The sequence below is a fragment of the Passer montanus genome, unplaced genomic scaffold (genome assembly GCF_014805655.1).
Source record: "Passer montanus isolate IOZ18808 unplaced genomic scaffold, ASM1480565v1 scaffold58, whole genome shotgun sequence".
Classification (NCBI taxonomy): domain Eukaryota; kingdom Metazoa; phylum Chordata; class Aves; order Passeriformes; family Passeridae; genus Passer; species Passer montanus.
The window spans coordinates 1,406,187-1,419,785 of NW_024370816.1; the positions used below are offsets into that span (position 1 = coordinate 1,406,187).

The 13,599-nt window shown below is 37.4% G+C and overlaps 1 protein-coding gene across 4 annotated transcripts in view; it reads right to left on the minus strand.

The window, feature by feature from the left end:
* The window catches only part of CAMSAP2 (calmodulin regulated spectrin associated protein family member 2), an 81,205-nt gene that overhangs the window by 13,569 nt on the left and 54,037 nt on the right, over window positions 1–13,599 (minus strand). For all 4 annotated transcript variants that reach the window (XM_039726229.1, XM_039726227.1, XM_039726230.1 and 1 more), the window contains 5 exons: window positions 13,195–13,334; window positions 5,398–5,491; window positions 4,242–4,335; window positions 1,228–1,298; window positions 647–716 (listed from right to left, as the gene is read on the minus strand). In XM_039726229.1, coding sequence (XP_039582163.1) covers window positions 647–716; window positions 1,228–1,298; window positions 4,242–4,335; window positions 5,398–5,491; window positions 13,195–13,334 — 469 coding nt within the window. The remainder of the gene's footprint in view (window positions 1–646; window positions 717–1,227; window positions 1,299–4,241; window positions 4,336–5,397; window positions 5,492–13,194; window positions 13,335–13,599) is intronic.

A 13,599-nucleotide genomic window follows, 5' to 3' on the forward strand; every position in this document is an offset into this window, starting at 1 on the left:
ATTTTTAGATAGATATTTTTAGATTGATAAATAGATGTAAGTATAATACATTTTTTAAAAGCACAATAGAATAGAATGTAACAATATTTAGTTCAGACTCGGCCAATGCTTTCTACTACTTTGGAATAAATTCTGGGCATTTTTGGAGTATAGGAATTGCCACCATAGATCAGAAGGAAGGTGTGGAAAGACACAGTTTACACACCACTATGACTCTTACCGTTTTAACTTTGGTTTATACCCTACAGATGGAGAGTTTATGACTGGTCTAACTGAAAAGTGAAACGTTCAGCCTGATTTTTCTTAGCATTCCCAAAATAATACAAGCTTAAATGCTTCTGAGATCATTAGCCATGTTACTGTTACCACATTTAGTTCACTGTGATGAGTAAATACGAACACATTTAACACCAACAATTCAAATATCTGAACCTCTTTTAGTGTAAAGAATAAATTATTTACTTCTGATCCATGGTTTATTTTTAATTATTTTTAATCCATGGTTTTATCTTTCTTTTTTTACTTTTTCAAGTAGCTTACAAAAATTCTCATTACAGGACTCTGACAATCCAAACTACAATGGAGCATTTACTACTACTCACAACCAAACCCCAGCATTTTGTAACCAGCTTGTAACACTACTTACCTTTTCTCTTTGGGCCATGTCCCTACTTGCCCATCTACATAAGACATTGATGTGGACCTTCTGATGACTCCTAAATGAAATAAAAAAAGGATCCAATGTAACTACTGTGAAAAATTATTTTAACATCACCTTCTGCTGCTTTAACAAATTGATCTGCTTCACTATTCAGAACACTGCAATGGCAAAGAAGTGTTTATATATTGAAAATACAACTAGACCAACTAAAGCCAAATTCATCTTGAATATATACTCCTCATTCCTCAAAGAACTTACTCATGTGTAATACTCTACAAATCCTACTAAAATATATCACAAATACTTGTTGTAAGCCATCTTCCACATAATCAAAATAGCAGTCAAATTAAAAACACACACACAATGTATTTGGTACAAACAAAATCTTCCCACTTGTACATTTTATAAATTACAGAAGTCAATTATGTAAATTAATTAATTTTTCATGTAAAGGTCTCCCCCTATTTCTGCATAAATGATGTTTGAATAAATACAAGCAGGATAGCAATTTACTCAGAGGACGACACCTGTCTCATTGCCTCTCCCAGCCCTTTGTGAATTGTTACCTGGAACAGATGAATAAGGCTGCTGGGGTGTATGCAGTTGGTGAGGGGGTGTGTAAGCTGGACTTCCCAATCTATAAAGCAAGAGACATTAACTTAGAATTAATACATCAAAAGCTACAATACAAAGGCCAACCAGTCACCCTGTTGTTGGCCAAGACAAAACCAGATTTTTTTCTTTTTTTTTTTGGTGATGAGAAAGAAAACGAGGTGTAGTTCTCTTCTGAAAATATTAATTTATCAGCTAAAAAGAGAACACTGTAATAACCTTGGACTGGAACTAATGCAGGTGGACCAAAAAGTCAAAAAGGTATTTTTCATACACGAACAGCTATAGACCTGCAGCATAAGTTTTGTTAATGTACTTGTCTCCTGATTTATTTCATGTAAATGTCTCTATTAGAAGGTTCCATTTTTTAGGCTTGATTTCCGTATAAAGTCTACACAAACATGAGCAAAATAAGGCAGTTCCTACTGGCCTCAAAACTGAGTGATTGCAGCCAATATCACATACTTTCCATACATTTCTATTTTCAGTTGCTTAGTTTGAAACTTCTGGTTTGTGTCTGGACTTCAACATGCACTAGAAGTGGATAAAGAAGACTTTGTGATAGACATGACTTTACAAATAAAAAAATATATTCACTACTAAAGGAGTAATTATAGAGGTTTCCTCTGTTTCTACTTATACTTTATTTGGTTTACAGAGAAGGTCTGTAATTGAGTAGCTGTGTTAATCCAGGATGGGATTAACATAATTCAATGTTTTGATCAAGGTGCTTTTTCATGATCAGAACAAAGAAATATACATAAAGCCACATGGATTTGTATGTAAAACACTTCTAGAGAAGCCAGACTTCAAACACAAGCTGGATTAAATCCTTTCATGTTTTGAATTGAAGAGCACACTCCCAAACTCACATTTTTCAGAATATTTGTCTAGTGTTATATATACTGGATAGTGTAGACATGTCTCTAAATAATATTTGCAAGAAAAATACAATCTACAAGAGCATCTTTCACAACAATATATTAAATTATTCAATACAGGTTCCCATAAATTCCTGATTTTTTTGTGTCAATAACACTAAATGCCAGCTATGTGACATATCTGTTTTAAATGGCATTCAAGATATCTGTGAAAATTTTAAAATCCTAATGTCTGTAAGTTATGTTAAAAGAAAAGCATACTTTCCAAATTTAACCCTGCAGCCTGTGAACATTTGCCACCATGAAGAAAATCTATACACTTAATTTTCCTTGGGGAAAAGACAGATTCTGGCACCAAGCCTGGGTTCCATGGCAACCTCAGACATCGTAACTGCTCACTGCCACAGTCCCACTCCCTCCTCTGTGCTGGCTCTGCTCTCCAGCCCGTGCTCTGAGTCATTCCAACAGGCCAAGGCAGCAGAAGAACATTCACTTGTTCCTTCTGGGGCTGTTTTTTCTGTCTTCGTGTGCTGAAATGGCAACTCAACACTCAAGGGGGCAGGAATGCACAGGGAGGAAGGCCAGGACTACAACATCCTGCAGTCAGGTCTGTTCTGCCAGGGAACCTGCAGCCTGTGCATTGGATTCCAACCATCTGAAATTACTTTTTTAAAAAGAAGGCCTAATGTACAATTTATGTCCCTTATCATAGAAAGAATAGGTTGGAAAAGACCTTTAAGATCATGAAGTCCAGCTGTTAACCCTGCCAAGGCCACCACTGAACCATGTCCGTAAGTGCCACATGTACACGTCTTAAATACTTCCAGGGGTGGAGACTCCATCACTCTCCAGGCAGCCTGCTCCAATGCTTGACATCTGGTTTTGGTGACAACATTTTTGCTAATATCCAATCTAAACCTTTCCTAGTGGAAATGGGGGCTGTTTCCTCTTCTCCTGTTGCTTTTTCCTTAGGAGAGGATACCAATCTCCACCTGTCTACAGGCTTCTTTCAGGAAGTTGTGGGGAGTGATTAGGTCTCCCTTGAGAAACTGATGTATGAGCAGCTACAGAGCATTAGGGAAACAGGACGTTTCTATATTGCTTCCTAATCTGCACCAGCAATAATAAAAATGTTTCACATGGTCTTGGTTTTGTATGGAATAGAGTGAATTGTGTTCCTGGTAGCTGGTGCAGTGCTGTGTTTTGGATTCAGTGGGAGTGCACTGTTGATAACACTCTGGTGTTTCAGTGGTGCTCTCTCTAAGTCAAGGACTCCTCCGTGCCTGGTGCCTGCAGCGAGAGGTGCAGGAGGAGCTGTGGGGGAGCGTGGCCAGGGCAGCTGAGCTGAGCTGAGCTGAGCTGCCACAGGGCCCCTGCAGACCGTGGTGCTGTGCTCAGCATCAGCTGGGGGAGCTGCCTGGGAGGGAGAAATTGTTCTGTGCAGCACTTGTTCTTCTCGGGTTTATTCCCCTCTCTCCTTGTCATTACAATTATAATTATTATCATCATCATATTTTATTTTGTTTCAAATTATTAAACTGTTCTTATCTTGTGAAGGTTTAGACTTTCTTTCCGATTCTCCTCCCCATCAGGAGGCAGTTGGGGTGGGGAAATTAATCACAGCATAAGTATTTATTTTTACCTCTTTGAATTTCATGGTACTACAGTAACATAACCAAATCAAACTAAACCCATCACCCAGGGTTTTCCTTGCTGTCACCTCAGTTTATTTTCATTATAACTTTTGGAACATTTGCTGTGAATTCCAGAAAAGCAGCTTCTCCAGAGCAGACCTGGTCAGCAGCTCCACTTGAAACTGAAGAGGACAAGGCCATGTGACACTTCTGTGCTGAATGCTGAGGGTTGTTCTGGACACTGGTAAGAGAACAGCACTGTCCAAGTGTACACACATGAACAAGCAGCCTGCCATGCAGCAGGGAGGGAGGGATATTGCACAAAACTCCAGATTGTATTTGGTAACTCAATCACCGAGCTTTACAAAAAGGCAAAAAAAAAACCAAATAAAAAATCTATTTTGAACAGAGAGAGGAGATTGTGAAACAGTACTAGTGATTCTCTGACATTACCTGGCTGCAAAGTCAGAACCAGATGGACCATCCACATAATTTCTTCTGTTAGCATTCAAGCTGTGAGCAGAAGCTGCATCTTTTGCAGGTTCAGCTGACAGGAAGAAAAAATTCAAGTTATTATAGTTTAGTATTCAGTTAAATTACATAGTACAAAAGCTGTCCAAAATAATCTGAAATAATGATTTGCAAAGAGTTAAAGAATTTTCATTGATTCCATTATTTAGATTAAAACTGTCACTTCCTTTCATCTTTATGTCCTCCAAAGCTCCCATACTGGCACTAATTAAAGAAATGGAGACTGACAAAATAGACTAGAAAAAGCAAGGGAAGTACTAATACACAAAAGTAAACTAAGAAAAATTAAAAGGAAACAGTTTTAGCAAAAGTTGTTCTGGAAGTAGTGTTTTTGATAAAATTTCTCCCCAAACCCTTAGACTGACTAGAAAAAAGATTTTTTGTCACACCCTAAACCAGTTAGCAGTATTTAAAGATTTATGTCAGATTTGTATGTGCTGTAAAGCATAAAAATGAAGAAAAGGTATAACAGTCACCCAATGAAAATCTCTTCCTAGTGCAGGGAAAGCCAATCACAGCAATGCTGTGTGAAGGTTTCTGTTACCTGAAATGTTAGTTACCTGAAAGGAGTCATTAACAGATCTCAAGATCTATCTGAAAGGTGGATTTTTAAATTTGAGAATTGCTGATGGAAGATGGTATCTTTGCACTTGGTACAAAATGAAATTTTACAATTAGCTTTCTATTCACTTTGCCCAGATTTATGATTCTTTCTCTTGGTATCTTCTCAGCAACACAAGCTCTTCAGGCCAAATTCTGTTCTCAGTTTCTCATTATATTTGTAATTCTTGCATGGGCATAAATGGATTCAAGGCTTGTTTAGGTCAGGAAAATTTGCAAGTGATTATACCACAACAATTTAAATGAGTTTTTGGTAACAGACAACAAAATCTAATTATGATTTATGAGATGAGATGAAGATTTACAATGAAGAAAGAGAACTCCTTTCCTTCTTTAAGGGGGCTGTGCACTGCCAAATCCTGTTAACTAAAATATTCACTGTATCTGTGAACACAATGCAATCTGTACACATACATATCAGAACATGCATATTAAGGCCAATCCATAACATAATTACCTTGGGGATGCACAACAACACGGGGTTGTACAAATGATGGCTTCACCACTTCAAACCACCAGAACAATTCTGCCATGAACACCATGTAATTGCTCTACATGAAAAACAAAACAAAAAAAAGATGGAGAGAAATTGATGTTAGAACACAAGCCTGCAAGTAAACAGATTAAGCAGCATTTGGGAGATGTCTCTGTATTTCAGCCAGTTTACAATCTCCACTGTTTTTTTATAAATAGAGACCAGTACAACTGATCTGTAGCAGCAATACATAACTTGATCAGACTGCAACCAGTTGGGTTGAAATGTTTCATAACAAGCATATGCTCAAGCCTGATGTCTTGCAGGGAGGGCAGAGAGGAGCAGGATGGATGGAAAAAAATACCTGCCAAAGACCAGCCATTTCCATTAAAAACAGCAGTGAAAAGCCCATTGCAAGGGCAGATAGTGCTTTTTTCAGAGATTTTTAACATGAAAAAGTATGGTAGCCCTTTGTTTTAGAAGTTGGAATCTGATTTTGGCTTTTGTGTTAAGTATGTGCTTTTTTCACATTTGTGAAGTTCTACCCAAATTTACAAGCCTTTAATGCAAAACAAAAAACAGCAGCAGAGTTTCTTGACTGCAGGTTAGAACAAGGTTTTAGCTCCACATGTTTATGCATTGCTGATATTTATGTCCCTACTGTATGTTCCCATTACACAGCTATGAAAGACACAGTGTGGGAGCCACCAGATTAAACACTAGGGGAAAAACAAATGGAAAGGAAAAACAACTGGTGACAAACTGCCCCAACAACAACAAAAATCAATAGAGGAAAGCCAGGCAGGAGCAGTTGTTTCTGCTGCAAGAACATATGAGGAATGCAAAAAGCCCAGAAGGTTGTTGACTGTGGAGGCTAAGGAGTTCAGAGGCCAAAGCTTCTGCAACTTCAGTGCTACTTCATATCTAGAAATATCAGCTGAAGGAGATCAGCAAATATCCACGTTTGAGCTGGTTCAAGCAGGTGCACAAACCTTTGCCACCAGTCTTACAAAGCCTGAAGATGTAAACAATGGTTATACATTGAACTGGAAAGCCATAATTAAACAACTTTTTGTTTCAATGAGTTTCTTTCAAAAATTTGAAACAAAAATGTCATTCTAATACAAAAACAAATCACGGGCATTAAGGATAAGACTGTAATTTTAAAATAAAATATGTGCTAAAAAACCTTTGATAATAAATGATGTAATCTCAATTTTACATCACTATATTTGAAAATATAATTTTGAGTATCTGTTTTGACACTTCTACTTCAAATTTATTTTTCCTGAAGATTTCTAACATAGATAAGCCTATACTTCAGGATACTCAGACCAAAAGCTACTCCTACACTGTACTATATGGTGAAGGGATCAGCAGATGTTGCATAGTTATTACACAGAAGTTATAAATAGAATAGGAAAAACCCCATCGCTGTTTATTCAGCTTGACAGAACTGAATGAGGAAAAGTGCACAGCAGAATCTTTTCCATTCAAGTAAATGTCAAGCACAGCATTTCAGTACCACACACTGATTTCAATAGGAAGCTTAGATCAAGAAAAACTCAGAAGTACTTCTCAGACAAATATGATTTTTAGTACTACAATTTCAAATTATTATAAATTCTCTCTGAATATTTCTCCCATCCTCTTGCCTCTCCTTCAACATTCATATTTTTGACTTGATTTTTTAATAAAAAATTAAATCATAAAATGTTCTAGTCATAGCTTTGTCCCCATCCAAAATAAAATTGCATTTAGAGACTCCAATTTGTCATGTTTATATTGAAATGCTTCATTTCAACAAAAATAGACTCACAATAGTGTGACTATTTTATGAAGGACAGCTATTCCTTCTGAGAACATCTTCTATGCGGTCCTGAGCTGCTGCAAGACAGTTTATTTTTCTAAAGCCACCAAAGCAGTACTTACTGAACTAAAAATGAAAGTGCTGCACAGCCCACTGAGAACAGAGGCTACTTTAGATGTCTGATGGTGAGCCATCATGATGGAAATCACGTTTTCCCACAGGTTATTTTTAGTCAGAACGATTGAAGGGAAAGACTGATGATCAGTAACAAATTTTGTTGGAAAAACTAGCAGTGGATCTGTAGTAATGTTGCTATTCCAGACTCAAGAGAATGTAGATATGATTTCCATAGATTTTTGCCTTGATTATGGTGACAGAAATTCTAACAGTTTGCCATATGATTATCACATGCACTTACACACAATAATATTTTAACAGCAATAAAAACTAAGGAAGCTCTGAGCAGTCCAGGCTGGCTCAAGCTCCCTGAACAGCAGATGGCAGACTTGCAGCTTCAGAGATCATTATTAACTAAACATTTAATTCAATTTAATCTTACTTAATTTCAGATACTTCAAATAAATTATACCCTCCTAACACCTATAGATTTTAGATCTGCATATTTATAGAATAACCACAATATCATACACACAAATGATACATATAATTTGTCATCAGGCTTGCATCCACTAAAACTGGATGTGAGAGCAGCCACAGAAGCTTTTAGAATTTTTTTTTCAAAATATACATAAAATACACTGTAAAATGTTTACCATGATGCACATTAAAATCTCTGTTCAGTGGGCCAGGAAAGGTCCTGTCCTGGCAAATCCACAGCTTTTTTGTTATACAAGTGCCAACGTAAATGCTTCAAGACTGCAGAAAACTGGAGTGTCACAAACTGTCTCGAGAAGGCCACACTGCAGCTGTGCATGATCCAAGCACTACCAGTTTGTCCTCTGTCCTGCCACAGGCTAATAAATGCCACACCAGCTCAGTTTTCAAATCCACCATGCCTTGTTCCAGACCAGAACTGGGAGGGAAGAGCGGCCAATTAACATCAGTGAAAGCAAACCACGCTGCTTCCCTTTAAATAATGACTCAGGAACATTTGGTCCCTCTCAGGGAGAAACGGTCTCAAAAAACTGTTCCCTGGTTGAATCTTTTAATTCCTGATCCTCCGTTGTTTTAACCCAGCCAGATGGGAATGAAATGGCTGAACTGACTCCCACCATACACAGTAAGTGCCTCACCAAGCACAGCCAGCTGCTCTCCCAGGTCCTTAAGGGGCTCCAGTTGCAGTTCAGGCTTAGGTGAGCAGCCTGGCTGGCAGTGAGAGGGAAAGCTGTGCAACACATGTGGGCATTGTGCAGCCCTGAATTTCTAGGATTTATCTATGCAATGTATTTGAACACTATTTTTCACATCTCTGGTGCTTATTACAGCCTCTGCTTAGGTTATTTGCAAAAAAATACCATCAATATTACATCAGAAAGTACAAGTATTCAAAACTGCCCAAGTGCAATAAATATTTTTTAATATAAATCACAGAATGACTAGCTTGGAAGAGACCTTCAAGATCATCAACCCTTCAGATATCATATACTCCTGTTCAATTCAGCAGCAGGGAAAAAAAAAAGTTGTTCTGGATCTGAATCAAAAAGGATTTGACAGTGCAAATGTTTATTCTGCCACTCTGGTTAGTAATCAGGCGCAAAAATAAGGTACCTATTCCATGTACTTAGTTGTGATTGTGCAGAGTTTGGAGTCTGGCCCACATCTAGGTCAGAGGAACGCCCTCTCAGCCAAGACAGCAATGATCTCTCAGATTTGCGTCATTTCACATTCTGAAGGCTTTCATTCTAACAAATATGCCTTCTGCATGAGCCTGGGGGAGCAGACTCTGGAGACCTCAGCAGAGAGCAGCCAGAGCAGCAGCAGCTGTGCTGAAGGATGTGCAATCCCCCCTGCAAGAACAGCGCGGCTGCAGAGCCCCGTGGCCCTGCTGAACGCCCAGGAACCCTCGCGCTCAGAGCACAGGACTCAGCCAGCTCCTTACAGGAGCAGCAGTTATTACAAGCAGACAAAGATTGTATACATATATATATACATACCCCAAGGGACAAATGGACCCCTTGAGAAACTTTCTGCACATTCCCCAAAGCCACTGGTGGGCCACTAGGAGCCCCTGCTTCTGGGAGACCACGGGGCTGGGCTCCAACCCAGTAAAAATGACTCTGTGTGTATGTGTGTGAACTCTGTGAGCAAATGAGTGCTGTGTGTGAATGGTTATCTCTGAGTAATAATCTGAGTCAGGCTACTGATAATGGCAGTTGAATTAATCAAAAGTGTTAGTGTGATCTGAGTGTCACCGTCAATCCTCTATGAGCAAAGAGAGCATGTACAACATGTGTACTTTAAATGAGCAGCAGAAATTTAGGATCACTATTTAACAAAACAAAACACATTTGTAAAGGCTTGGGTAAAGGAACACTTACAAAAGACAACAATTAACAATTGATGTAATGCCAAGTTCCTGTGTAAACTCTCAAATCATGGCAAACACCAAATGATTCCAGTCAATCCCCTCTTTGACAGTTAACCTCCTAAATGACTTGTTTTTAGATTTGAAGCCTGTGGCCCTACTAGAATAAAGTGGCAGAGAATGATCTAAAATTATCAAGAATATAATCAATTATGACCAAAGATGTGGTTTTTAACCCTTTAAGAAATAATTTCCATGTATCTCATGTGACAAATGGATCATGTGAGATGTGTATTTTAAGCCTTTCTCTTCAGTGACCATACAAGATCCTTATAGTAATTATGCATTCCATTGAACAACCAAAGCACAAATGCTACCTATCTCCTATTATATCACAGTGCTAATCAACTGCTGAGACAAAGCAATAAATAAATCTTTAGGTTCTGCAGGATGCTTCATACTTCTTCTGATGGCACCTTATGCAAGGTTTTCTATCTCTACAAACCTGTTCTTTGAAAAGGCAATGCAAGTGCATGTCAAGTCACAGTAAAACAGTTCCTTCAGCTCTGTGTACTTTCCCAGATACAGGTGAAGAACAATATACTTAAAAATAAATCCTGTCTGAAGATAAAACTGCTTACAGAAGGGCAAAAAAGCAATCTGCACAACTAAAAACAGACTTGAGATTTCTATTATTTCCGCTTGTTAAATATGCAGGGAGGATTCAGAAAACATTGTGATTATTTTTATGCAATCACTCTCTACTTGTGTTTGTCTGTCTCAAAGGAAAACAACCAAGAATCAGTATGGTCCCCTGTTGGTGCCTCAAGCATCCATGGAATGCATTGAAATATTTTTTTCTTTAATATCAGTAGCCCTGCCTTAGTAAACATCTTATGAAGAACTTTACAAATGTATTTTTCTTAGAGGAGAAGAAATAGGCATTAAGAAGCACCAAAACTTTCTGCTTGCTTTGATTATGACACATAAAAGCTGTCTAGAAATCCAGACAAAGCTCATTTCTCCTCTGTGCTAAACCAGAACTAAGCCAGCAGTTTCATCTGCTGGGAAATCTGAGAGCCTCTATCAAAGACTTAGGATGCTTAAGTGAAGTCACTGTGTTTCTGTGCATTTTGATGGAAAAACTGAAGTGTCACCTTGGTGAAGTGCTGCACTAAATCTCTGCATCATATCCTATCTCCAACGTCCCTTGATTTAATGTACCAGGACAGTGCAGGGTGCCCTGGGAAGAATGTAAGGTATGCAGTTTGTGCTGGATCACTTAAGGAGAGGGTCTGCTCTCCTCCTTCTCAAGAGCCAACAGCAAGCCAGAATACCTACTGTTACTTCTAGGACCACACAAGGCACAGCACTGAAATTCCAAAAACTCTGCTGAGATTTTTTTTCTTGAGGCTTTTTCCAGTGAGATATCAGCAGTTTGTATTTTTTATTTTTTCTGTCACCACTACAAATGTACGACGTTTTTAAGCCAAAAGCACAGTGGCACCTACTGTGCAGTAGGAGCTACTCTAAAAAGAGACAGGAATTTCTGCTGATTAACAAAGACACACCTCTACAAATCCTAAGACTTCGCACTATGTACATTTTGTAGGCTGAGATGAGTAGCTTCCACAAACCAGTGTAACTCAATGTGCAATATTTAAAATATCCATTCACAATACAAGTTTTTTTAAAGTGACAATAAAATTCATTGGAGAATAAACACATTTATTAAAACTTACTCTAATCAGATGCTCTGGAAAACAAAGGACAAACTCCTTTAACAATGAATTTATTTTTCAAGCAAATTAATTCTTAACACTGGAAAAACAGAGTTTACAGTACTAGCTGAAGTTTCCATGCCAAGTTTTAGAAGAAAAACTTGGCAGCCTTGCTTTGTAGCATTTACATCTAAATAAGCATCCATGCCACAGCAACTTGTAAAAACATGATCACAAAAGGGCTTTCTCAGATCTAGAAATACTCTAACTTTTTGAAAGAACTCTAAATCCTGTCTCAAGCCAGTGCTCAGAAACAGCAAAATCACTAAGTTTAAAGTGTAAAGTCTGATGCACTGGGACATTGACAAAATATTTACTATAGTTTGTTTTTTTTGTAATTGAAGCTTCCTAGTGCATACTGGTTTGAGAAATAATTCAAGCCATTACTATAAAAATGGTATGGCTAATTGTCATGAACCAAAACAAGAATAATCAGTTGCATTTATTCCATGTATCTGTAAGCAGAGAGAAACCATCAAAATGCAGTGGAGGAGTTGAGCACTGAGTGTGGCTGTGGGACAGGAGGTGCAGCCAAGGCAGACTGCAATGCAGCACACTTCAGCAGCATGCAGGTAGATCACTGCATGTGAGATTTAACAGCACCAAAAGCTGCCTGAAAGCACTCACTGCACAGCTTTGCATACACAAAATAAACCAGCTACGCAGTCTAGACTTAGGTCCTACTGCCCTTACTCACCCTGGCAGCTCATTACTTATTTGGAAAGGATTGGGTTCAACCCTACAGGAGACAACAAAGCTGTATTCAAGCTGTAGCCTCTGTGACTCTGCTTGTGAGATTGCTAGAAAATCATAAAAGCAGTGAAATGACCCAGATATTTAGAAACCAATTACATCCCATCTGCAATGGATATGCTGACTTCAGAAAAAAAAATAGTATTTCATTCCCTAAAGGCAAGCCAACAAGAATCTTAAGTAAATGAAGTGTGTTTTATATAGAAGAAAGTCTTGGTGAAACATAATAATGAAAAATTAAAATTACAATTAGCCAAGAAATCATTCAGTTTCTCCTTTTCCTTCTGCAAAGTCTTAAAGAATTACGGAATAATTTTTTATTTTCCTCTTTCTAAAAGAGCAAAATCTTAGATTGATGGAATACACTTAATTGCTTATTCAAACTACTGTATTTGTCGGAATTCTGTTGCTGCTTGTATTTGGGACATCAAGCCATTGGTTTTTAAAAAAATTTAACTCAGAAATTAACTCAGAAATTTACACTTTTACAAAAGTGAAAGAGCTTTAAATTAAAACCCATGAAATTGTGTATACAGAAATGATTAAGAATAGTGAGTAATAATTCCATAAACAAGTCCTCAATATTTCCACCCTTTGTTAAGGCCTTGATACATTTAAACTAATGCAAATCACTATTATATTTCAACAGAAATATTGCAGATTACAGATTTCAACTATTAATTAATAATAAAGAAAAAGTGGGAAATAGTTTTGCACAAAATTAAGTTTTTACAAATCCTTTCACAAGCACTTTTTAAAAAATATTTTGAAATTACCAGGAAAACATAATGGCCAAAAGAAGGTGGCTTTTCATTCTGCTGAAATCTGTGCCTTGCATGCTATGTCACAAGAGAAGCCATACAGCAGCAGATTATAAAGACTAAACATATCATTAACAAAACAGTTCTGTGGATGTTGCTTGCATTTTTATTTAATTATTTTATTTTTACCTTTATTGAAGAAGCTGCATAGAGCATATCCTCAAGACTGAAATGGCAACACTGGTTGAGGTATTCCTGACAAAATTCTTGAATCAACTGTAGATTATACAGGCTGTCAGCCAAAGACATTGTATCTTTCAAACAAATATCTAAAAAGGAAGAAAATAAAGTAAAGATTAGATACAACTACAGGTTTGCAAAAAAGTGCTTTTTGGCTTTTACAGATTCAGGAGCATTTACTGGATAATTGCAGACATAATTACTGCCCCACACCTCCCCACCAGAGACTTATTTTTCTAAATTATTAAATTATGTTTTATCTTTGCATTTCTAAATATTTAGATATTTTTGTAAACATTAATTTTTTTTCACTGTTGAAAAGTTTTGCCTTTTGTGAAAATGTAAGTTATTCTA